At 35.8% G+C, this 26462-nt stretch overlaps 1 protein-coding gene and 1 non-coding gene across 3 annotated transcripts; both read right to left on the bottom strand.

Annotated features, from left to right (window-relative positions):
• Positions 1-64: 64 nt before the first annotated feature.
• On the bottom strand, positions 65-24157 carry LOC123527700 (phospholipid scramblase 1-like). Of its 2 annotated transcripts, none has more exons than XM_045307326.2 (11): positions 23972-24157; positions 20740-20826; positions 14641-14697; positions 13436-13579; positions 12415-12495; positions 10482-10564; positions 10009-10127; positions 4553-4667; positions 2849-2945; positions 2548-2606; positions 65-2035 (listed from the first exon to the last, which is right to left on the bottom strand). In XM_045307326.2, exons 2-11 carry the CDS (start codon positions 20777-20779, stop codon positions 1991-1993), a joined length of 840 nt encoding a protein of 279 aa, XP_045163261.2. In that variant the 5' UTR covers positions 20780-20826; positions 23972-24157; the 3' UTR covers positions 65-1990. The 2 variants fall into 2 exon arrangements, with proteins under 2 accessions (XP_045163261.2, XP_045163260.2); XM_045307325.2 differs by having other exon boundaries at positions 23861-23989.
• A 2165-nt stretch (positions 24158-26322) lies between these two features.
• On the bottom strand, positions 26323-26396 carry Trnai-aau (transfer RNA isoleucine (anticodon AAU)). Its single transcript has one exon. It is a non-coding gene; the product is annotated as a tRNA-Ile (tRNA).
• Between the last annotated feature and the right edge of the window lie 66 nt (positions 26397-26462).

Genomic DNA, 26462 nt, shown 5'->3' with positions numbered 1-26462 from the left:
AAATATATTGAAATAAGCTGCATATAAACTGGCCTCAATCCCGTGGACTATTTCAACAAAGAAACAAAAGTGAACATTTTATTAAACAGTAAACACACATAATAATTATGCCAGAAATAACAATAGATAGCTATAAATACCGGTATTAACATTGCTTTTGCATTTACAAAGGTAAAACAACATGATCGATGTCTTTTGAATTCCTAATAAACTCACATTGCTATGACGTCACGTTCAGACCGGACATTGCAGAGCTTAATTGTCTATATACAATCATGTATACGTCACTTCGTCAAACGAGACACCAATCTCCTATGCATTGGTGTCTCCTAACATAAAACAAGCACCCGCTATCACAAACATTTTCTGTGGATTTTAATAAATATATATTTAATCATTTGATATTAGACTTTTAAAAGTGACTGAAACTGTTTGAATTTGTTACTGATGTCCAAAAACAAAGACTCTAAAATCGATTTTATTACATAATTAGATAAATTAAAATCGTAGAATAATGCTACTGTATATTAATTATTGATATCCACATATTTTATATAAATGTATATCTTAAATTCAAACTTGGCATATTTTGTGATATCCTAAAATGATTTATTGAGATCATAAATGTATTTTGTGATATCCTAAAATTGACTGATGGAAAAAATCGTATTCAGAGACATCCAATATTCTACTTTTGTGATATCCTTATATTATTTTGTGATATCTTAAATCATAATTGTGATATCATTAAATACACCATATTTAAAGATATGACAAAATACAGTAAATGATATAAAATAAATTAAGGATATCACAAAATAAATTAAGGATATCACAAAAGTAATTTTAGGATATCACAAAAATAATTTAGGATATCACAACACAGTTCTAAAATAGCTTTTTACAATATTAAATTCATAACACGTCAAGTGATAAAACAAACAATAAAATCCAAAATATCGTATAGTTTGCTGAAACATGATTATTTGACGGAGAGCGCTGCACGCACGCGTCATGGCACGAAACACTATTATTACATCACCCATGTGCATAGTTTGCGCTATAGGACCAGCCTGTATTCACTATTCAGCACATGTTTATTGGTTCAAAAAGTCAAAAAATTAAGAATAAAACTATGATAAATAATTTCTGATGTCGAGCAATAAAAAAAAATATTGAATGGCTTCGGACTTCGGACAATAGTTTTGAATAATGACCGACAAGCCATTCAATAAGTGCATAACACTGATTGCCCCCACTGTAAATGTCACGATGTCAATATACATAAATGTTTCATATAACATTGTTAGTATAGACACTGTATATTATTACACATCACGTAAATGTTTGTTAATGCAATTCTACACTGGGTTAACTTAACCCTTAGCCTGCTGGTGGCAGATGATTCTGCCTTTGCGACCAGTGCAGACCAAGATCAGCCTGCACATCCGTGCAGTCTGATCATGGTCTGCGCTGTTCGCTATTCAGTCAGTAAATTTTCAGTGAAAAACCCTTTGAATAATAAGTGGTACTGTCCAAATTGAAAGATGGACCAGTCCATTATAGAAATATAGCAGGGTAAGGGTTAATATACATTAAATCATGTTCCACAATCATGTTCCATATAACATGCACAATAATATCTCTTGCGTAAAAGCGCTATTTAAGTTTTCTGCGTATATGGCATTTTTTTATGTATTCTGTATAATAAAAGAAGCATTGCAGTGATGAGAGTTTTATATGAAAAGTGTACATGTGGAGAAATAAGAATATCGAAGGAGGCGTCAGCCGAAGTATTTTTCATACCACCATCTCAAGAATACAACATTTATTTCATATCACAATTGTAGACCTATATTTAGGTCAGTTTATAGATTTGTTAACATTTTACTGTATTAAACAGTTCCATATCGTTTTTATAAAAGACGAAACATATATATGAATTCAGTAGGCCTGTCGGAATACAACTTTGATTCTGTTGGTAAGGGTATCACATACGTTGCACTCTCTGAAGCGGCGGAAAGTACATTACGTCCTGAAATTAAAAAAAAGACAGACTTCCAATATAACTTAAAGGATTTTGACGCACAAGCTGTAAATCATGTGTTCGACTCCTGGTTCTGTCTGTTTCGTAAGACAAGAACTTCTTGTTGTAGGACGCCACTTAAAGAATATATTTCTTAAACATAACGGATACATTTGTAAATAAGACTAGTATGAACGAGAAATAAAACATCATAACTGCCAACACTTTTAGTAATCCGACAATACAATGCCAGTTTTGAAGATTTCTAGCCATGGATTTGAGATAAGTTTATAAAATGCATTAGTTGTCCAACAAGAATTGCATTGTAACATTCATTCCGGTAATTCAGCGCTTACAGAGTTACCCTCACTGGTTTCTGTATTATCTGACCTACAAATAGCTGTATTGTATCTGCTGCTTCAGCCACGACAGGAAGCACATATAAATGCCGTTGGCCGACTGCAAACATGAATGATGCACTGGGTTAGGAAAGACTAAAATGTAGTAATGAATAATCTTACTATGGCAAAAATTGTACCCAACAAAACGGCCTTCATTCTTTCATCCAGATCCATTGGAACTGAAAACACAAACAGACTTATCATCTCGTTCATTCACGTTATCTACGAGATCATTTCCACTATTAACGCGGCCATTTTATTGTTCACTTTTACTTTCATCAAGTTAATTGAAGGAATTATCTTTAGAATTGATTTATATACTTTTTGGCATAAAGTCAATATTTTCATGGCTGAATTTAAAACAAACCAAGCTATAAATTTTGCTATAATTTGTTTAAAGTAGCATGAAAATGTTACATACAGTAAATGGAAAACTTTTTGAGTCGGAAGAAATACTCTATTCTGTTCCAGTGCTTGGTAATCTTTGCAACCTGTGTAACACCATCTTTAGAGTTTATCTGCAAGTAATAAAATAAATTATTAGTTTAGTTTAGTTTAGTTTATACTAATTTGTTTTAGCTCGATTGTGATGAAAGCTTCAAGTTTATTTGAACCACTCTCGAGTCCGCTTCCTGGAAAAACCAGTACTGGTGTCATATGAGAAAATCATGGTCGTGACCCCAGCGGGGCTCGAACCCACGACCCTTGGATTGAGCGGCCGACACCTTATTCACTAGACCACCGCTCCCCTTCATTTCAAATTATTAACAGAACAATGTTAGATTAATAAAAACTAAACAAATATGAGCTGAATTCTTAGAAAGTGCTTCATGTTTTATGAATTTAATCTTACACGTTTTGGTTTAGGGTCCAATACCTCAAAGGGCAAGGTCACTGGGGTAAGATTTTTATTGTGTTTTATTGCACGCTTCACAGCCGGGCTTATGGCTTAAATGTTTCTTGGTATTGGTATCCCTCATACTCCCATTTCTAACCTCTACTCCCAAATCTGTCCCCTCTCCATTTATTACACCCCCCACCCCCCACCCCACCCCTCAAATAAAAAAAATCATTTTTACATTAACTTATATTGTTTCTTATATTCACTCATACCCCGTCAGTCTCCACCTATCCCACCATTTATCCCCCAACCACCCTACCACCTCCTTCTAAATTTTGTTTTTATATATTTATTTTCTATTCCTCACATTAACTTATATTGTTTCTTAGATTCAAGCGTTCCCCGCCCTTTACCCAACCCCCATTTTCACTTTTTATTCAATTTCGCGTACTAACTTATATCTAAGGCTTCCCTCAGACCCTGCACCACCCACACGTACTCCACCTACCTGCCTGAAACATCTCTAAAAACTCACTTTTTTTTCACACTAACATACCTTATGGTGTTTCTTAGATTCCCCCACACCCCATATATCCCCTGTAAACCCCAGTAACATACCTTATGCTGTTTATTAGATTCCTCCACACTCCATATATCCCCTGTAAACCCCAGTAACATACCTTATGCTGTTTATTAGATTCCCCCACACCCCATATATCCCCTGTAAACCCCAGTAACATACCTTATGCTGTTTATTAGATTCCCCCCCACCCCATATATCCCCTGTAAACCCCAGTAACATACCTTATGCTGTTTATTAGATTCCCCCACACCCCATATATCCCCTGTAAACCCCAGTAACATACCTTATGCTGTTTATTAGATTCCCCCACACCCCATATATCCCCTGTAAACCCCAGTAACATACCTTATACTTACTTATATCTTACAATATTTTGGTAAATATTTTTTAATAGTCAGTCGCATTGCCATACAGAACAGCGCTTGTTTTGTTGGTTATTAGATCTACTTTTGTTTTGATCATTCTTCTTGGAAATGTTTAAGTAAGATGGTTTTTATGTTTTATTCGGGGTGGTATTTAAATAACCACTTTCTATAAAAAAAGTTACCCAATATGGTCAGATACAACTAAAAGCATGGTTGAATGTTTTATCACAAGGAATGATACATTATAACTTCATAACCATGATATATCTACTTTTATGCCTCGTATCTATAAAACACATAATGGGCCTTTAAACCCAACTTAACAATCAGACTTACATCGAATTCTTGTTGATGTAAGTAAGAGGATGTTGCGCAGCATGGAAAACTCATTGTAAATACCACCTCATCTTCTGGGTTACTTATCGTAAAAGAAATACTGCTCATGTTCTTTCTGAAAAGAAAAAATAATGGTCACGTGATCTTTCAGCACCAGAAATTTAGTCACGTGAGTTTCCTTATATGGATTTGGGATTCTTCAGAACTCGATTTGTGGCCTGTAGGACTTCCAGTGCATTGTAATATTTGTCTAAGCTTATTCAGTGCAAAATGATAAATTCAGGTTGACTGTAGTCATTTGTATATTTTGTTCAAAATTTTGGTCCATTAAACTTTTTATGGCCATGTGGTCTTTTAAAATGATGCAATTTCCTATCATTGCATTAACATTCCTTTTACAAGAGAGTATGAAAAGGCATACCTTCTCAATCTCTGATGGTACTTACAATGAAAACTTACTTGCTTTTATGGTATCAAATGTCCAACAGACGTAAAAAAATGAGAAAACACTAGGAGAGTATGACTGCGCTATCGGACTATATACAATCGAAACACCAGGATATCAGCAAGCAGAGGACCACGCCAAAAACAAATTAAGGGTAAGAGAAGACATTTTAGACATATTGAGCACAATAATCACAGCCAGAGTCACATTCCGAAAGGTACAAAATAGACGGCTTGCTTCAAACATGCATTAACAAGTACGTTTTAGTCATATGAAAGAGTTTAAAAGTCGGGACGAGGTAAAAGGCGTTGGAAAGGGAAAGAGAAAATAAAACAGAGAGAGATGGATGAAGGGAAGTCACACTACCAACTTATGAGACAATATATAGAACATATAAAAAAAATGAAGAAAGGGGCACAGCCTTGGAACGGTCATTGGGTTAAAAAGTGTTTGGAGCATGCCAACCTCACACTTTCCCCCATTTTCAACTAGTTAGACAAGACAGTGAAAATAAACTAATTCCCTGCTGAGGTGCTCAAACATAAATGATGACATACCAGACTTTATTACATGTTTTTCAGTGAATTATCGAAATATTAGAGTGAAATATATCTGATATGTTCGCAGTGAAAAATGTCAAATATATTTTTCACTGGAAATAAATATGTTTTTCACTGGTAAGAAACTATAAAGTGGGTAATTGTAGTCAACACATGAAATAAAAAGAATATTTGTTTGTTTTACATGTAAGATCAAAACATCTTTCACTCATGAACACCATATCTTACATATATTGCATCTGGTGTTCACTCGTGAAAGATTTTCCAATCTTACACTGAAACAAACAAATTTGATTTAATCATATTTTATTGCTCTTTGATATAATACATTGTATTACAATTCAAACATACATAATCAAAGGGCAAAGGGGTCGGACAACAAGTTCTGACAACATTAGAGACTGTCCTTCCCTTAAGCTGTAGTTAGAAAAAACGAACACAAAAAATAACAACATATACACTCGAGCAATAATATACTACAAATGGCGGATGTACAAGTGTTTATAAGAGAAAAAAGTAATGAAGATGAGAGCACTTATTCATGATGAAAAAAAGAAAAAAAAGAAAAAAGAACACAGAAGAATAATACAAAGAAAAAAAAACATTTTCGATGTGATGGCATGAGTCTCTCTGTCTGTCTGCGACTGTCACGAGATGTTAAACGTTTATAAAATTTTGAACAATGGTGGATTAATTTAGTCAGATATTAGTAAGATACAAATATCCTCTATGTACACATAAAATATGATCAGTTAGAGGTATCAGTTTACCAATGTATTTAATAACTTTTTTTAAAGTCACGGCACCAAGAACAAAACTTTTAAGACCAAGTAACTTGAAAGACTAAAATTCACCCCGTCCATTTTTCAGGGTTATGGAAAAAACATCACTGAGTCTCACATTTGACGTAGTTAACGCACCACCAAAGTAGAAAAGCATACCGATTAACTGTTCAGGGGTCAAATACCACTTACAATTTTTACATCGTATCCTGTTTTGAAACATTTTCAATGTATAACTAGAGATGCTTTTGAGAAAAGCGCATGTCTCCCACAACTGCCCTATGAAAAATGACTAGTTTCTCTGGATGGTCTAGACGAATGGATCCAATCAGTAATTCAAATGCCATAATTCAAAGGTGCCTAAGCAGATTTGGCTAGTTATCGAACTTGGCCGAGGTTTTATGGTCAAACACATTTTGTTCAAGTTTGGTGAAGATCCGATGAGAAATGTTCGACTTAAGAGTGCGGACAAGCTTTGTGACAGTGCTGCCCAATGAAAAATGACTAGTTTCTCTGGATGGTCTAGACGAATGGATCCAATCAGTAATTCAAGGGCCATAATTCAAAAGTGCCTAAGCGGAATTGGCTAGTTATCGAACTCAGCCGAGGTCTTATGGTCAAACACATTTTGTTCAAGTTTGGTGAAGATCCGATGAGAAACATGCCATGAATATACTACCACTTTAGATTCCCTGCAGTTTGCCGGGTTGTAGTGACGAATATAGCCAGTCTATCCCTCTGATCCGTGAATTCCGTGCAAAGCATATTTGTAAATACATGTACACTGCTGACTGGTGTACAAATTAAACCAATCTGACTAAAGTACTTGATCTTCTAAGCGTAGCATAATAGGAGATGTACTTTAGTCAGATTGCAAATTAAACCAACTCAATCAAATCGAGTCTGCAATATTCACTATGTGCCTTGTCCTCGGTGCTTCCGATGGATCTACTTTTCAGGCTTTGTTAATATATTGTGTTATTATCAAGTTATTAAGTACATATCTATTTCAAGAATTTTACAAAAGCATTTGATAATTTTATGTTTTTATTTATTTATTAATAATTTCCCTACGTCTTTTAATGATGTTTCAGCAAAAAGCTTTTTATTTACACTACAGTATTTTCTTTGATTTTTATGCCCCCTTCGGGAGCATATTAAAATCGCACTGTCCGTCCGTCCGACCGTTACTTTGTAAATTCTTGTCCGGGCTGTAACTCTGCCATCCACGAATGAATTTTGAAATAGTTTAGCATAAATATTAACCTTAATGAGACGACGTTTCATGTGTAATACTCAGATCCCTAGCTACAAGATCAAGGTCACACTTAGAAGTCAAACGTTAATAGGGTCTGTTTCGTGTCCGGTTCGTAACTTTGCCATTCATCAAGAGGTTTTGAAATTACTCAGCATAAATGTTTATCATAATGAGACGACGTGTCATGGGCAAGACCCAGAACTCTAGCTCCAAGGTCCGGGTCAAACTTAGAGTTCAAATGTTAACAGGGTCTGTTTTTGTGTCCGATCCATATTTCTGCCATCCATGAAGGGATTTTGAAATATCTTGGCATATATGGTAACCATAATCAGACAATATGTCATGCGCAAGACCCGGATCCCTTGCTCCAATGTCAAGGTCATAATTAGAAGTCAAAGGTTAATAGGATTTTTTTCGTGTTCGGTATATAACTCTGTTATCCATGAAGGCATTTTGAAACAACTTGGCATAAATGTTTACTATAATGAGGCAATGTGTTACGCGCAAGAATCAGACACCTAGCTCCAAGATCAAGTTTACACTTAGAAGTCAAGTCAAAGGTTAATATAGGGTTTGTTTTATGTCCGGTCTGTAACTCTGTCATTCATCGAGGAATTTCGAAATTACTTGGCATAAATATTCCCCATAACGAGAAAACGTGTCATGCATAACCAGACCACTAGCTCTATGGTCAAGGTCACATTTAGAGGTTAACGGTTTACATGGTCTGTTTCTTGTCCGTTCCATAACTCTTCGGGAAGTTCTATCGATGAAGAGATTTAAAATTACATGGCATAAACGTTCCCTATATTGAGATGACGTGTCAGACACAAGCCCAATACCCCTAGCTTCAAGGTCAATTTATTTTATTTTGTTGGGTTTAACGTCGCACCGACACAATTTAGGTCATATGGCGACTTTCCAGCTTTAATGGTGGAGGAAGACCCCAGGTGCCCCTCCGTGCACAATTTCATCACGAGCGGGCACCTGGGTAGAACCACCGACCTTCCGCAAGCCAGCTGGATGGATTCCTCACGTGAAGAATTCTACGCCCCAAATGAGGTTTCGAACCCACATCGATGAGGGGCAAATGGTTTGAAGTCAACGACTCTAACCACTCGGCCACGGAGGGCCCTCAAGGTCAATGTCACACTTAGAAGTTAACATTGTATGTTTCTTGTCCGGTCAATAACTCTGCCATTCATCAAAAATTACTTGTCACAATTCTTCCCTATGATGAGTTGGTGTGTCATGCTCAAGACCCAGACCCTAGCTCCAAGGTCAAGGTTACCTTCGGAGAACTTTTTTTATCTGGTCGCAAAATGATTCATACCTAAACTTTTCTGGCATATTTTGCGCAGACAATTGTAGCATTCTTGTGCACACTTCGGGGGCGTTTGTCACTAAAAGTGCCAGCTCTTGTTTGAGCTTCAATTCTAAATACTTAGTATATTTTGAAAGTTATATATACTTGTATTTTTCCCTATAAAATGTCAAGGTCAGTAGTGGCTATTGTCAAGTTACCTTAAAGACACACCAGAAAATAACTGTAATCTTTTGTATTTCCATGATGGGTAATTATACATTTTTTGTATGGAGAAATGTGAAATAACAAGTATCTAGTTACAATTTGACAGTAACAAATATAAGGCTAAGACAATGTATTTAATGTCAAAAATATATTATTCAATTATTGTAGTAGTATGCACGGTACTTCATGTATTAAGGTGAGTTTAGACCACACTTTGTTTCTACAGTGTAAGATAGTTATTATTCTATGTTTACAAAACTATACTGAGAAGAGAATGACTGAATAAGTTTGCAGGCTGAAGTTGTGAAAACAGGGCCTAAACTGTCCACCTGTCATCTTGTAGAATAGCTGTATTATACCAGTATTACCAGAATTATTGCACCAAGTTCAAGTTGGGGGAAAAAGTATACAGCTAGGTCGTGGTGGGTCTTTAACACTTCTAATAACGATGGATAGAAATGAATGCTATAGCCTATAATTAACGGTTCATACGAATACGATAATGTTACACACCGATAGCCACACGAAAACTACATGCAGATATAGACTTGCCACAGTTCGCTACTGCGAAAATATAAAGTGGTAATATTGGACTGGGAATTCATGGCATGATGTTCGACTTAGAGTGCGGACAAGCTTTGTGACAGACAGGCAGACACACAGACAGATACACAGACAGACAGACACACACACATAGACAGGAGTAAATCAATATGTCTCCCACACCACTGTGTGGTGGGAGACATAATTGTTGTCTAATGGCCTACTGCAGTTGAACACATGTGTACAAATATGGACAGTTACAATAACTGAGACAACATAACCGGGAACCTACATTAAACAATCATCAACGGTATACAAGGGAACACGAGTAACTTACATGCTTTTGAAATACCCTATCACATGTCCAACCGGAGCTTCAATTTGGACAAGATGTTCACAACCAAGACACGGACAGCATGAACAACAAAGCGGATCGCGAGAGATTCGCATCACTTCCTGAAACAAAAAGATTCACCTCATAGATAAATGTATTAAATCAAATCGTTTCTATATGTCCTGTTAGCTTTAAGACTTCATTCTTGTTTAAACAACAACAACAAAAATCAAATCTTCTTTAAAAAACAAAAATATGTTTTAACGAAGCAAGAACTTTGAGCCGCGCCATGCAAAAACCAACACAGTGGCTTTGCGACCGCAGATGCGCAGGCTGGTCTGGATCCATGCTGGTAGCAAACGCACTATGTTGGTTTTCTCATGGTGCGGCTCTGGATCCATGCTGGTCGCAAAGCCACTAAGTTTTCTCACGGCGCGGCTCATTTCAATTTCTGAAACATATTACTGTGAACATACATTTCCAATATTGTCTTTACCATGGACATTATACCCTCTTTGTCCAGGCAGACACACACAACCACCATCCATTTGCGGTGTACCTACAATGTAAATATAATATTTTATTAAACACTTATTTGATGACACCAAACAAATACGATAGCACTTTCGAATGGGATTACAGTGTAGCATGTCGCAAATAAAAGTAGTTGACCATGTCCCAATTCCACGAAAAAACTTATGTAATTACTTAGTTAAGTCTGTTATTTTAAAATCATGCTATTGCTTAAGCTATTGTTATTTAATGTTGATTTTTTTTTCTATACCAATGTATTTATAGCTAAATTAAACTATGGTTAGTATAGTGCATTTGTCTGCAGTACTTATTTCAGTCACGCAAATATAATATGAGCCGTGCCATGAGAAAACCAACATAGTGGCTTTGCGACCAGCATGGATCCAGACCAGCCTGCGCATCCGCGCAGTCTGGTCAGGATCCATACTGTTCGCTTTCAAAGCCAATTGAAATTAGAGAAACTGTTAGCGAACAGCATGGATCCTGACCAGACTGCGCGGATGCGCAGGCTGGTCTGGATCCATGCTGGTCGCAAACCCACTATGTTGGTTTTCTCATGGCACGGCTCAATTATTTCTATTTAAGCACGATATAACAAACTTAAGTATTTGCTTAAGTATATTTCTTATCTTTATACTTCATTTTCTGTAAAATTCAGAATTCTTGTGCTTTGATCTACGAAATAGTCATGTACGGGTGTGATATAAATGAAAAAGTCAACACTGAAGACGTATAAAGGGCAAAAACAAGCATTTGAAATAACAGACTTAGCTAAGCAATTAATTACGTTTTTTTTTCGTGAAATTGGGGCCAACATTTTCGTGTGTTTATGTACTCTCCGTATCCTACTTCGGCATTCTTCGGCGCTTGCAAGCACGTGGAGTTCTATAACTTTCAGGAATGCCGAAACTGTTTATGGAGAAAAACGTAAACATACGGAAATTGCCGAATGTCATTTCGGGTCCACTGCCTTAAATTATGAAGAACATCACACAACTGATGCGAACTATATAGAATGCGAGCACCACACTATTGCCTGGATCAAACAATGTTTACTAGAAGGTGTAGGGATTGTTTGTTTCAGCAGCATAGTAAAACGTGGAAATCAAGACATAAATTAAAGACGTACCTTAAACCTTTTTTACTCAGTGGAAATGATCTGTTTAAAGAAAGTGAATTGAAGAGCGTACATCGCCTTTCAACTTAAAAATACCCAAGGTACTATTGTGTAATATTACAATAATGCATCTATGTTATCTGCGAAGTCATACACCTACCGGGCCCTAAATTGTTTCCTTTGAATATTTCATATTTCTAGACATCTGTCCCATACTTTGACGCATATCTACAGGCTTTAGCTTTATCAACGTCATCGGGCCACAAATTTTTTTTTTACCACAAATTGTACCTTCTAGCTACCACTGCGAACATCTGTTGTCTCAGGACATTTAACACCTTGCACCAGTTTTAAAATACAACCAAGCCATACAATCCTGCAGAGCAAGTCTTACCTTCAATAGAAGTGAACGCCTACCAAAACCTTGCACTAGTTCTAAAATGCAACTAAACCATGTATAGCAAGTCTTACCGTATATAATAGTGAACACCTGCTGTTACACTGTTACACTGTATCATAAACCTTGATACCAGTAATAGTTTACCTCCAGGCCATACATCGATGTCTCTGGTATGACGCGGCCGTATCAAACCCATGACCTCACGCCCTTAAAGCTGAGCTATCAAGTCGAGCAATTATTTTAAAAGGCGCTACCTTCTAACAACTATGTAGAGAAAGCGCTTTCCCAAACCATTTTAACACATTATATCTGTTTCAATATAGAAACAGGCAATATATCCCTACAGAGAAAGTCTTACCTTCTATAGCTGTGAACACCTGTTGTCCGTTACCATTTAACACCTTGTACCAGTTACAATTTGCCACCGGGCCATACATTCCTGTATACATTAAAGCAAAAGTTATGATGACAAAAAACAAGTTTTGAACGGAATAATCTGACATATCAGTGTGTGTAATGTAATACATGTATACTAGTTAATTTTAATTTTTCCTTTGAAAGACCAACTGGATATATTTCCGCATGCACAGGCTGCTTCACACAAGAAGATAATATTGAATGAACGAGTTGGATTTTACGGGGAATCAACGCATAAAACATATTAACCTATACAGTTGTTATTTTAGTTTAAATATAGTATCTTATAGTATACTCTTACAGAATCGCTTGCCGGTCAATAGTGAAAACTATTGTCAAATGTCCGAAGGACTGAGGGCCATTGGCTTTGACTATTGACCGGCATGTCATTCAAGTGATTTATTACACTGCATCTGAAATATTTTTTTTTCTCACATTTTTCTGTTTAAGTGTTTACTCAATCTGAGGAAAATTAAATGCTTAACTATAGAGCGGTACGGACCGAAGATTATATAAGGAGTCTTGTAATAATTTTACATATAAAAAGTCTAAACTGACTGAAATGTCTACTTTGACTAAATTTACATTTTTCAATAAAATTTCTAAACACGATCCACAAATAGATAACATTTCGAAGCCTGGAGACCCAATGTTTTTGTTATCATTTGAAAAAATTGTATGCTGAACAAGAATTAGTAAAATATAATAAGATTATCATAATGATATGCTAGAATCACTGCAGTCATGTTTTTCGACTGTAAAACAAAAGTAAAAAAAATCTATGTCATATTTTTGTCATGTAATTTATATTTTCTTTTTTTCAGGTGACAATATTCTTTCAATTGATACCAAAATTATATGAGCTTACCAGGCATCAATATTTGATATATTTTAATAGCACTGCTATATAGTACTTGCCTATTTGTGTACTGGATACCTTAAAAGAGGAAATCAGTACAAACCTCCAGGGCTAACTTCGACCTCCTGCTGCAGAAAAAGCCGGTCAAGTTGACAAAGATATTCCAAACCTGGCGGGCAGTTCATTCCGCCTTGCGGCCTCGCCATCCACTGGGCTGCAGCAGCTGGCGTCCCTTGCATTGGCATAGCTTAAAATGATAGTATAAGCTGATTTCATATTGTGTTAGAGCCCACTTAGGAAGCTCAGTAGGTAAAACAGAAGAAGGAAAAAAGATTGAACGTAAGGTTTTTCTGCTGTGCTTTATATCTTAGGACAATTGCAAATGAAATATTTTACAATTACTAATATACAATCTCTAGCTTGCCTTCATAATCTTGTAAATGCTAACAAAATATCTTTTAGCTACACATGTCAAAAATAAGGACAACAAGATATGCTACAAACTTGTTGAACTTATTGATTTCTATATATTTATTATACTGCTTTTAATATGTGCTGCACGTATTTAGGTAACCTGAACACGAAGTGCTCGGGGTGAGCTAATTTGACCAATCACCGTCCGTCGTACTTTGTCCGTCCAGTTTTCTTCAAACGACATCTGTTTCTAAACAACTCAGCCAATATCAACCTAGTATTCTTTCAAGTTTATTCAAAATAACCCATTCGATGCAGATCTCTATTTCATACAGTAGCAAGACAAAAGAAAATTTCTAAAATTCCTCTTGTCAGAAACTGCTACACTAAGTTCAAAATAATTTCACACAATTGATCCTTTGGTGATCTAAGACCAAGAATGTTCTAATTCAAAACAAACATTGCCGCAAGAGGACGTTGTCACTTAGTCTAAGAGTAAAAAATCTGGAATAGTTTTACACAAATGTTCCTCGGGTGACCTCTACCAAGATTGTTCAGATTATTCCGATTCGTCCAAAAACATTACCGCTAGTTTCCCTGCATTTATATAGTGTCAGAAACTGCAAACCGGATTTTGAAATATTCTACATAAATGTGGGAGGGTCTAGTTAATCCCGTGAGGCTCTCCTGAAAACTATGTAGACCTTCTACCATGAATCGTCATACCTTCAACAGAACTGATTTTTGCATTTTGTATCCCACAGTTTGTGCTATGTACACACCACAATAGACTGGTCTTGATCAAAATGAATGTACAGAAGTAAGCAAGAGAACATATCTTGATTCCAAGCTTGTATCTATCCATTCTAAGTAATTCACAAAAAAGTCACATACCTGGTGGAGGGGGTTGCATGCCATACGATGGCTGCTGAACGATCCCTGGGAGAGAGTCTGAAAACAAAGAAGATGGAAATGTGTAGCATAAGGACAGTTTAACTCAGAGGTTGTAGGAGCTTAGTACATAAGAAAGCACTGGTCATTTTTGTAAACTTTCTAAATTTCAGATCAACTTTAATTTCAAATAAAAATATCCTCTAGTGGTGACGAGTGTCGGCCCGAAGTAACGTAGAATCCAAATTCTTAGTTTTCATAATACTTCGCCAGTAAAACGTGAAATACAGAGCCTCAAACGTTTGCACTGTAATTATCTCATGTTAATGTATATAGTACCATATTTATAATATAAAGGTATATTATTGAAGGCTGGTTAAAAGCTTTTAAGTCAACCTTTGAATAGACTGGTAAGATGTCTTTGCGACATTTATAGTTACTTGTCTTTAAGTCGATTTTTGTAAAATCTTTAAGACACCGCTAGACCGTTAGATGTCTTTCAGTTATCATTTGCATAGGATTAAAGATATCATTTCAATAAGCTCGTTAGATGTCTTTAAGACACCATCGGCATATGCTGGATAGATATCTCTATGACATAATTTGAATAGGCTTGCATGTTGTCTTTAGTTCGACTTATTTGAATCAGTCTTGTTGACAGCATTTGACAAAACTTATTAGATGTCTTTAAGTCATCATCTGAATACTAGTAGGATGTTTAGATGTCTATAAGACATCATTTGAATATGCTGGTTAGATGTCCTTACGTCACCATTTGAATAGTCCATTTGAACTGGCTGGTAAGATGTCTTTAAAACACAGTTTGAATAGTCTGATTAGATATCTTTAAAAGATACATTTGAACATGCTAGATGCATGTTTTCATGTCATCAATTTGAATATTCTGGTTAGGTGTCTTCAAGACATCATCTGAACTGGCTTGTTGGATGTCTTTAAGTTATCATTTGAATATGCTTGTTAGATGTATATGAGACATCATCTGAACTGGCTTGTTGGATGTCTTTAAGTTATCATTTGAATATGCTGGTTATATGTCTCCAAGACATCATCTGAACTGGCTTGTTGGATGTCTTTAAGTTAACATTTGAATATGCTGGTTAGATGTCTCCAAGACATCATCTGAACTGACTTGTTGGATGTCTTTAAGTTAACATTTGAATATTCAAGACATCATCTGAACTGGCTTGTTGGATGTCTTTAAGTTATCATTTGAATATGCTGGTTAGATGTCTCCAAGACATCATCTGAACTGACTTGTTGGATGTCTTTAAGTTAACATTTGAATATTCAAGACATCATCTGAACTGGCTTGTTGGATGTCTTTAAGTTATCATTTGAATATGCTGGTAAGATGTCCTCAAGACATCATCTGAACTGGCTTGTTGGATGTCTTTAAGTTATCATTTGAATATGCTGGTTAGATGTCTCCAAGACATCATCTGAACTGACTTGTTGGATGTCTTTAAGTTAACATTTGAATATTCAAGACATCATCTGAACTGGTTTGTTGGATGTCTTTAAGTTATCATTTGAATATGCTGGTAAGATGTCCTCAAGACATCATCTGAACTGACTTGTTGGATGTCTTTAAGTTATCATTTGAATATGCTGGTTAGATGTCCTCAAGACATCATCTGAACTGGCTTGTTGGATGTCTTTAAGTTATCATTTGAATATGCTGGTAAGATGTCCTCAAGACATCATCTGAACTGGTTTGTTGGATGTCTTTAAGTTATCATTTGAATATGCTGGTAAGATGTCCTCAAGACATCATCTGAACTGACTTGTTGGATGTCTTTAAGTTAACATTTGAATATTCAAGACATCATCTGAACTGGCTTGTTGGATGTCTTTAAGTTATCATTTGAATATGCTGGTTAGATGTCCTCAAGACATCATCTGAACTGGCTTGTTGGATGTCTTTAAGTTATCATTTAAATATGCTGGTTAGATGTCCTCAAGACATCATCTGAACTGGTTTGTTGGATGTCTTTAAGTTATCATTTGAATATGCTGGTAAGATGTCCTCAAGACATCATCTGAACTGGCTTGTTTGATGTCTTTAAGTTATCATTTGAATATGCTGGTTAGATGTCCTCAAGACATCATCTGAACTGGCTTGTTTGATGTCTTTAAGTTATCATTTGAATATGCTGGTTAGATGTCTTCAAGACATCATCTGAACTGGCTTGTTGGATGTCTTTAAGTTAACATTTGAATATGCGGGTTAGATGTCCTCAAGACATCATCTGAACTGGCTTGTTGGATGTCTTTAAGTTATCATTTGAATATGCTGGTTAGATGTCTCCAAGACATCATCTGAACTGGCTTGTTGGATGTCTTTAAGTTAACATTTGAATATGCGGGTTAGATGTCCTCAAGACATCATCTGAACTGGCTTGTTGGATGTCTTTAAGTTATCATTTGAATATGCTGGTTAGATGTCTCCAAGACATCATCTGAACTGGCTTGTTGGATGTCTTTAAGTTAACATTTGAATATGCGGGTTAGATGTCCTCAAGACATCATCTGAACTGGCTTGTTGGATGTCTTTAAGTTATCATTTGAATATGCGGGTTAGATGTCCTCAAGACATCATCTGAACTGGCTTGTTGGATGTCTTTAAGTTATCATTTGAATATGCTGGTTAGATGTCCTCAAGACATCATCTGAACTGGCTTGTTTGATGTCTTTAAGTTAACATTTGAATATGCTGGTTAGATGTCTCCAAGACATCATCTGAACTGGCTTGTTGGATGTCTTTAAGTTAACATTTGAATATGCTGGTTAGATGTCCTCAAGACATCATCTGAACTGGCTTGTTGGATGTCTTTAAGTTATCATTTAAATATGCTGGTTAGATGTCTTCAAGACATCATCTGAACTGGCTTGTTGGATGTCTTTAAGTTATCATTTGAATATGCTGGTTAGATGTCTTCAAGACATCATCTGAACTGGCTTGTTGGATGTCTTTAAGTTATCATTTGAATATTCAAGACATCATCTGAACTGGCTTGTTGGATGTCTTTAAGTTATCATTTGAATATGCTGGTTAGATGTCTCCAAGACATCATCTGAACTGACTTGTTGGATGTCTTTAAGTTAACATTTGAATATTCAAGACATCATCTGAACTGGCTTGTTGGATGTCTTTAAGTTATCATTTGAATATGCTGGTAAGATGTCCTCAAGACATCATCTGAACTGGCTTGTTTGATGTCTTTAAGTTATCATTTGAATATGCTGGCTAGATGGCTTTAAGACATCATCTGAACTGGTTTGTTGGATGTCTTTAAGTTATCATTTGAATATGCTGGTAAGATGTCCTCAAGACATCATCTGAACTGGCTTGTTTGATGTCTTTAAGTTATCATTTGAATATGCTGGTTAGATGTCTTCAAGACATCATCTGAACTGGTTTGTTGGATGTCTTTAAGTTATCATTTGAATATGCTGGTAAGATGTCTTCAAGACATCATCTGAACTGACTTGTTGGATGTCTTTAAGTTAACATTTGAATATTCAAGACATCATCTGAACTGGCTTGTTGGATGTCTTTAAGTTATCATTTGAATATGCTGGTTAGATGTCCTCAAGACATCATCTGAACTGGTTTGTTGGATGTCTTTAAGTTATCATTTGAATATGCTGGTAAGATGTCCTCAAGACATCATCTGAACTGGCTTGTTTGATGTCTTTAAGTTATCATTTGAATATGCTGGTTAGATGTCTTCAAGACATCATCTGAACTGGTTTGTTGGATGTCTTTAAGTTATCATTTGAATATGCTGGTAAGATGTCCTCAAGACATCATCTGAACTGGCTTGTTGGATGTCTTTAAGTTATCATTTGAATATGCTGGTTAGATGTCTTCAAGACATCATCTGAACTGGCTTGTTGGATGTCTTTAAGTTAACATTTGAATATGCGGGTTAGATGTCCTCAAGACATCATCTGAACTGGCTTGTTGGATGTCTTTAAGTTAACATTTGAATATGCTGGTTAGATGTCTCCAAGACATCATCTGAACTGGTTTGTTGGATGTCTTTAAGTTAACATTTGAATATGCTGGTTAGATGTCTCCAAGACATCATCTGAACTGGTTTGTTGGATGTCTTTAAGTTAACATTTGAATATGCTGGTTAGATGTCTTCAAGACATCATCTGAACTGGCTTGTTGGATGTCTTTAAGTTAACATTTGAATATGCGGGTTAGATGTCCTCAAGACATCATCTGAACTGGCTTGTTGGATGTCTTTAAGTTAACATTTGAATATGCTGGTTAGATGTCTCCAAGACATCATCTGAACTGACTTGTTGGATGTCTTTAAGTTAACATTTGAATATTCAAGACATCATCTGAACTGGCTTGTTGGATGTCTTTAAGTTATCATTTGAATATGCTGGTTAGATGTCTCCAAGACATCATCTGAACTGACTTGTTGGATGTCTTTAAGTTAACATTTGAATATTCAAGACATCATCTGAACTGGCTTGTTGGATGTCTTTAAGTTATCATTTGAATATGCTGGCTAGATGGCTTTAAGACATCATCTGAACTGGCTTGTTTGATGTCTTTAAGTTATCATTTGAATATGCTGGCTAGATGGCTTTAAGACATCATCTGAACTGACTTGTTGGATGTCTTTAAGTTATCATTTGAATATGCTGGCTAGATGGCTTTAAGACATCATCTGAACTGGCTTGTTTGATGTCTTTAAGTTATCATTTGAATATGCTGGCTAGATGTCTTCAAGACATCATCTGAACTGGCTTGTTGGATGTCTTTAAGTTAACATTTGAATATGCTGGCTAGATGTCTTCAAGACATCATCTGAACTGGCTTGTTGGATGTCTTTAAGTTATCATTTGAATATTCAAGACATCATCTGAACTGGCTTGTTGGATGTCTTTAAGTTAACATTTGAATATGCTGGCTAGATGTCTTCAAGACATCATCTGAACTGGCTTGTTGGATGTCTTTAAGTTAACATTTGAATATTCAAGACATCATCTGAACTGGCTTGTTGGATGTCTTTAAGTTATCATTTGAATATGCTGGCTAGATGTCTTCAAGACATCATCTGAACTGGCTTGTTGGATGTCTTTAAGTTATCATTTGAATATGCTGGCTAGATGTCTTCAAGACATCATCTGAACTGACTTGTTGGATGTTTTTAAGTCATCAATTTGAATATGCTGGTTAGATGTCTTCAAGACATCATCTGAACTGGCTTGTTGGATGTCTTTAAGTTATCATTTGAATATGCTTGTTAGATGTCTATGAGACATCATCTGAACTGGCTTGTTGGATGTTTTTAAGTTATCATTTGAAGATGCTGGCTAGATGGCTTTAAAACATCATCTGAACTGGCTTGTTGGATGTTTTTAAGTTATCATTTGAAGATGCTGGCTAGATGGCTTTAAAACATCATCTGAACTGGCTTGTTGGATGTCTTTAAGTTATCATTTGAATATGCTGGTCACATGTCTTTAAGAATAGACTGGTTAGAAATTTTTATTTATCATTTGAAGAGACTAGTTGGATGTCCGTAAGATGTAGTTTTAATAGGCTGGATAGATTTCTGAACGTTTTAAAACTGAAATTTAGACTTTAAATTAAACAAAATCAAACTGCCGTTTCTTATTTTATAATTAAGGCCCATTGCTGAAACATTTTATTGTGATGTATGCCATATTGATGCCAAGTTTCATTAAAGTCCATACAAGATTTGCAAATATAGGACAGACGATAATTCCAGCCTTCCGAAGGCCAAGTTTCACACTTAAAATGTTGATGAATAGGAGCCCAGAGACGCGTTACACGAAGCCTACTTACTTAAGTGTAAGGTGTTTCATGGAAATCATTTTAAGTGGATTCGTTTTAAGTTGAATCATTTTAAGTATCTCAGAACTCAGAACCTGAGTAGAACAGATAAATGACAGTTACATGTCTTAAAAGTCTTTTTATGATATTGATAATTTCCTTTTGGCCTTTAGTTCATACTTAGGATACAAGTTGGGTATGCCTTATAGAATGCGCAAAGGATAGACCTCAAAATTGGTAAATAAAACTCTTACCGTATGAAGGGGGCGGTGGAGGATATTCTGATTTTTCCATCTTTTATTTTAGTAGTCCCTCCGGCAACAAAATCCTTCTTTAATGTACTGAAAAAAGAGAGAAAGTTTTCAGTAAAAATATAAATACTATCAAAAGTACTAACATCAAAATCTTGAGCCAACTTTCTTTGACAAAAAGGGCCTTATTTAAGAAGCAGTGAAAAAGACGTTATTTATAAACTGAACGATTGTCAGTAATGAATTAAGACCTGCCAGACATAAAATACATTATTATCTCCACGAAATGATTCTTCTCTGAGCTCCCCGTGGAGAGGGCACATACGGCGCTAACTGGGTCAGTGCCCTAACTAGGTCAACGTCTGGCGTATTTAGACTCTAAAAAGGGGAAATTCGTCGACTGAGCTGCATCTCGCCGATTTTTCAGCAATGTTGGATCTTTTCCAAGATCAGGGGTGTTCGAATCTGGTTGACATTCCCTGCCCACTCTGAATCGACACCCGAGCAACATCTTTTGACGGTGAAACGTACTTGTCGACGACTGAATGGGGACATTCAGAGGCAAGCACACAGGACAAGACAACTGCTTGGAGCGAAATACAACCTCGTGACCCAACGACGGAGTGGTGTGGGTTAGGTGAGGTGAGGTGTGTATGTGGTTGGATAGGTAGGTAGATAGGTAGAAGGGTGTTTGCGTGGGTAGGTTGCTTGAGTGGATTGGTGGATGAATTGGCGGATAGGTAGGGGAGTGGGTAGGTAGATGGATACGTAGGTAAGTAGGTAGTTGGGTAGGTAGGTAAGTAGGTAAGGTGTGGTGGTAGGTAAGTAAGAAGGTAGTTAAGTTGTGTGTGGGGGGGGGGGGGGGGGGGGGAGATTGACGGATATGCAGGGTGGGTGGATAGGTAGGTAAGTAAGTAAGTAGGCGAATGGGTGGATAGTTACTTAGGTGCGTGGGTGACTTGCAAGGTAGGTAAGTAGGTAGGTCGGCGTTGTGGTAGACATGTACGTTGGTATGTATGTAGGTAGGCAGGTAGTTAAGTGGGTAAGTAGATAGGTAGGTGGGGGTAGGTAGAGACTATTTTCCCATCAAAATACATGAAAATCTGAACTTATTTTCATACATAGAATATGTGATATATAAACACTATTTATAGTACGTCCATTAAGCGGCAATGGCGGGCCTGAAGTGGTTATTAACATGATTAATATTACATTTGCACCAGCGCAGATTACCAAGTAATATCCCGTTCCAGGCAGTAGAAATTTCTGAGATGGTCAGTACTTGTTCTCCCCCAGGAAAGACGGTTTCGCGGTTATCGGTGCTATACAACTGGTTAAAGAAACAGACTGTCAATTCGCAAAGAGCTAGGCTAAGTTAGCCGGACAGGCCTGTATCTAAAAGGTTTCACTCTTTTGACCCCATTGGAAATAAGTGATTAGTTTTACTTTAATGGGTCATCCCAGGCGTCAAGATCATATCTTTTCTCTATGTCATAAATTATAATATATACTTGACTTAGTCTTTCATGTATTAATTAGCATATCTATTCTAAGATTTTTATAAAATTTTAATCAAAGCATTTTAAATATATTGATTGTTGTATGTCTTTTTTACTGTATAAGTTATATATAATGTTTTACGATCTTATGCCTGAATAAATTTGAATTGAATTGAATCTCTCTGTTATGGGGACTTTCTCTCGCTGGATACCTTCGGTCAGGTCCCTCAGTGTCTGCACTGGTACAGGATAAATTTGGAGCCCTGATTGTAAAGCGCCTTTGATCGTGTTTGTCATGAAAATGCCGCTATATAGTTGGTATAACAATAGTGTATAAAGGTCCATGTAAGGCTGAACCATAATTATCTATATATTTGAGTATTGTTCGGGTTAACAAACGTTTCGTATTACAAAAGTATTGTATTCGAGGTATGCTGTGTCTGGTTCAATGAATAAGGTCGTTTTTTTTTTCAGGTGAAAACATGCTTCCATGCTGTAGCCGAAAAGAGAATGAATTTTACAGGAAATGAAACGGTTCAATTTTCATATTTCTTATATTTGCGTAGTAGAAAACCAATGACTGGCATTTTACTAGGAACTATTCAATATCCTCTTTTTACAAAAGTCAATTTTTGATGGAATTTTCATGAAAAGTATGCATAAGAAATGTGATGTTGTCTTAGAGGCATGTTAATCTGATATAAAGTGATCGTGTAGTTATTACATGTTTACATTCCGTGGCAGTCTATATTTATAAACATATGTTAAGTGTTTTAAATACGAAAAACGTCTAACAAACTTTTAAGATCGTGAACAAATTTATTACTCAGATATACTCTAAAATACACGAACATATTAAAAATTTTCTCTCCGCAATGGGCAAGTAGCTTTAATAAATTGATATATAACACATATCGTACATAATATCGTACATAATATTTAGACTATATTTTCATCAAGCTTGTGTTTACTCAAACATAACAAACTTTTTGTATTACACTGTAGTTGATTTGTCTTTATAGCTGACTTGAAGTGTATTGTATTTTTGCATTATGTATATCAAAATAAATATTTACTTCCAAAAAAAAAAAAAAAATAAAGACGTTAGAGATGATATTTACTTTATTACCCAAAGATGATTATAGATATACGTAAATAGAAATTCTAAGTCTTAACAAACATATTATGTTGAAACTATCATCACGTTTGTATGTTTAACCTTGAAGATAGAGCTCTTGCTACTTTCCTACTTGTTATCATTTGTCACTCATATAAATACTGTATACAGTAATTACAAATTTAAGGTGACTTACCAGTTATAAGCCCATTGACCCGGGTGTACTTTGTATGTATATATATGACCTAGTTTTGTACAGTTGTTTACACAATTACATACTTATATCACAACATTTCTTAAACGCTTCCTTTTCTTAACAAAAATGTTAACATGTATGGTAATAATATACGTTTACAATTAACCAAATCAATACAGTGTTTTAGAACAATTCAATAACTGTAGGATCATCTACATGTCCATATAAACAAACGACAAAACTATCAGATTCCGATAACTATATATCCCGCTAAGGTGAAACGCTAGTATTGATGATAGGTAAAGGTCTTACCTGTTCCTGACAGTACCAACAGTACACAGACACATTTGATTAAGTAATGATAAAATCTATCCTAAGAGTGTTCTAGTTTTATATACGAATCAAGAATTTTGAAATACGTACGATTTGGGGTCACTTCTTATTGATTTTTCAATTATAAAAGGTTCGTGGTTGTGTACATAGATATTATTTGATCATTGTGAATGCCTTTGTGCTACAAAATGAGTGCGAATCGATTAAGCGTTTCCATTGTCTAATGTCCAATCTATTGTTCGATTAATTAATTTTAATTATTAAACATTACACCTGCATTTCGGTTATACGAAACATGTTCAGCACCATATATCCCCTATGAAATACCACTAAAATCACGTACAAGCTTTGTGTGTCTATATATATTTATACTAGGTTGCTTTTGATTGATTTATAAATAGCAAAGGCCATTCCTCATACATACCGAACCGGAACTGGTATATGAAGCGAATCGAGGGGGTTTAGGTTACACATATACGCCGATCGTTAGAAGAATAGAAAACAAGAGCTGTCCGTAAGACAGCCAAGCTCGACTATTCGAAATATTGTCCCAGAAGCAGGAAAATATTACCCAAAATGTTAAATGTCAAAAGAGTTTTAAGTTCAAAAGGGGTCATAATTTGACCAAAATGGATATCAGAGTTATGGGTCTTGCTGCTATCAACTAGTTTTATAACCCCGAAGACACATGTGAAGTTTCAATTCAATATCTGCATTAGTTTTGGAGATAGTAACTTGCATGTAAAACCTTAACCAGAATTTTGTAAGTCCAAAGGGGGACATAATTTTCCCAAAATACATGTCAAGAGTTATGGGACTTGACCCAGTGAGGTTGGTTATTGACCTAGAAAAAGAAAAAAAATAAGTTTCAAATCTATATGCCTTTTAGTAATAGCTGTATGTACTTGCACGCAAAACTTTAACCAGAATTTTCTAAGTCCAAAAGGGGGCACAGTTTGGCCAAAATGAAGGTCAGAGTTATGGGACTTGCTGCTATCAACTAGTTTTATAACCCCGAAGACACATGTAAAGTTTCAATTCAATATCTGCATTAGTTTTGGAGATAGTAACTTGCATGTAAAACTTTAACCAGAATTTTCTAAGTCCAAAAGGGGGCATAATTTGCTCAAAATACAGGTCAGAGTTATGGAACTTGACCCAGTGAGGTTGGTAATTGACCTAGAAAAAGAATAAATAAGTTTCAAAGCTATATGCCTTTAAATGATAGCTGTATGTACTTGCATGCAAAAACTTAACCAAGGTGTGACGCCGACACCGACGCCAGGGTGAGTAGAATAGCTAGACTTTTCTTCGAATAGTCGAGCTAAAAATGATATGAAGTGATTAGTACATGTGACCCAGAGACGAATTTGGAGAATACCTACATTTTTGTTTAAGAACAAGAAACATCTTATTATTTCATGTGTGCATCTCCGACTTTATAATTTCACTTAAACGGCATGAAATTGAGAATTCTTTAAATGCTTTCAGTTTGCATTTTCGCGTTAAAAAGAACAATTTTGTACATTAAACAACAACATCAACAGCAACAACAAATACTTATATTTTTCCTGTTAGGTTACAGCATGACGTTAGGCGAAAAGATTAATAATGTGCAAGTTTGTTTATCCGTACAAAAGAATTACTTTTCATGAGGAAAGTAAAATACTTAGATGAGAATGTCGGTCATTAAACTCCTAATACAGTAAGTAGGAAAAGTAATTTATGATGTACATTTGTACTTGTATTATACTATATAGACAGGATATATATTCAAATAAACTTAAACAAGTTACAACTGTTAAAAAACTTAACCGAGTTATTATTTTGACATTGTTTGAGCGCCACTGATCACAGATAATACATATGTCCCAACCTTCGCATAAAAAATGTATCTGATCATATATACACCTTTCACAGAACAAAATACATGTAGTCTTACTGAACTAAATGATTTATTTCTAGACGGTAAAATACATGGACAATATGATAAAAACCTCTGTTTTAAAAATCAAAAGTCGCAGCTAAAGCACACTGTACACTATTTATCCAGCAAAATTGCTCTTTCCTACCAATGGTTTTCTCAACAGGTCTGTGAAGTTGGCGCGTAGCTCGTAGATCGTAGGTCGACAATAAAAATGTCTACTTTGTTGACCTGGGTCGTAGCTCGTAGATCAACCATCGGAAATGAGTTCAGAATTGGTCGACCTGGCCCTTATAAATAGGTCCTGTTTCTTCTGTTCGGTTGCGTAAAAATGAATGCTGTAAACACATTTTATCTGTTAATGTCGTTGAAGAGCATGAAACAGCCGTTATACCTGTTAATGTGTGAAGGCTGCTGATCTTGATAATAAAATCATACTATTTAAATGAGTTCTACACGCGCAACGTTACACAGATTCGTTTATTATAAATAATTATTCTGAAAAAAAAAATACAGCTGGCCAGTGTGGGGGTCGAACCCACGACATTCGCGTTATTAGCACGACGCTCTAACCGACTGAGCTAACCGGCCACGTGCTGTATAACGCGATTGATAGTTTTAATGTATAAGATGATAAACGCATATATGTATACATAT

This window comes from Mercenaria mercenaria, chromosome 14 (assembly GCF_021730395.1).
Source record: "Mercenaria mercenaria strain notata chromosome 14, MADL_Memer_1, whole genome shotgun sequence".
Lineage (NCBI taxonomy): Eukaryota > Metazoa > Mollusca > Bivalvia > Venerida > Veneridae > Mercenaria > Mercenaria mercenaria.
Note: the sequence above shows the minus strand (reverse complement) of the source record. Positions and strands in the feature narration are given on the sequence as shown.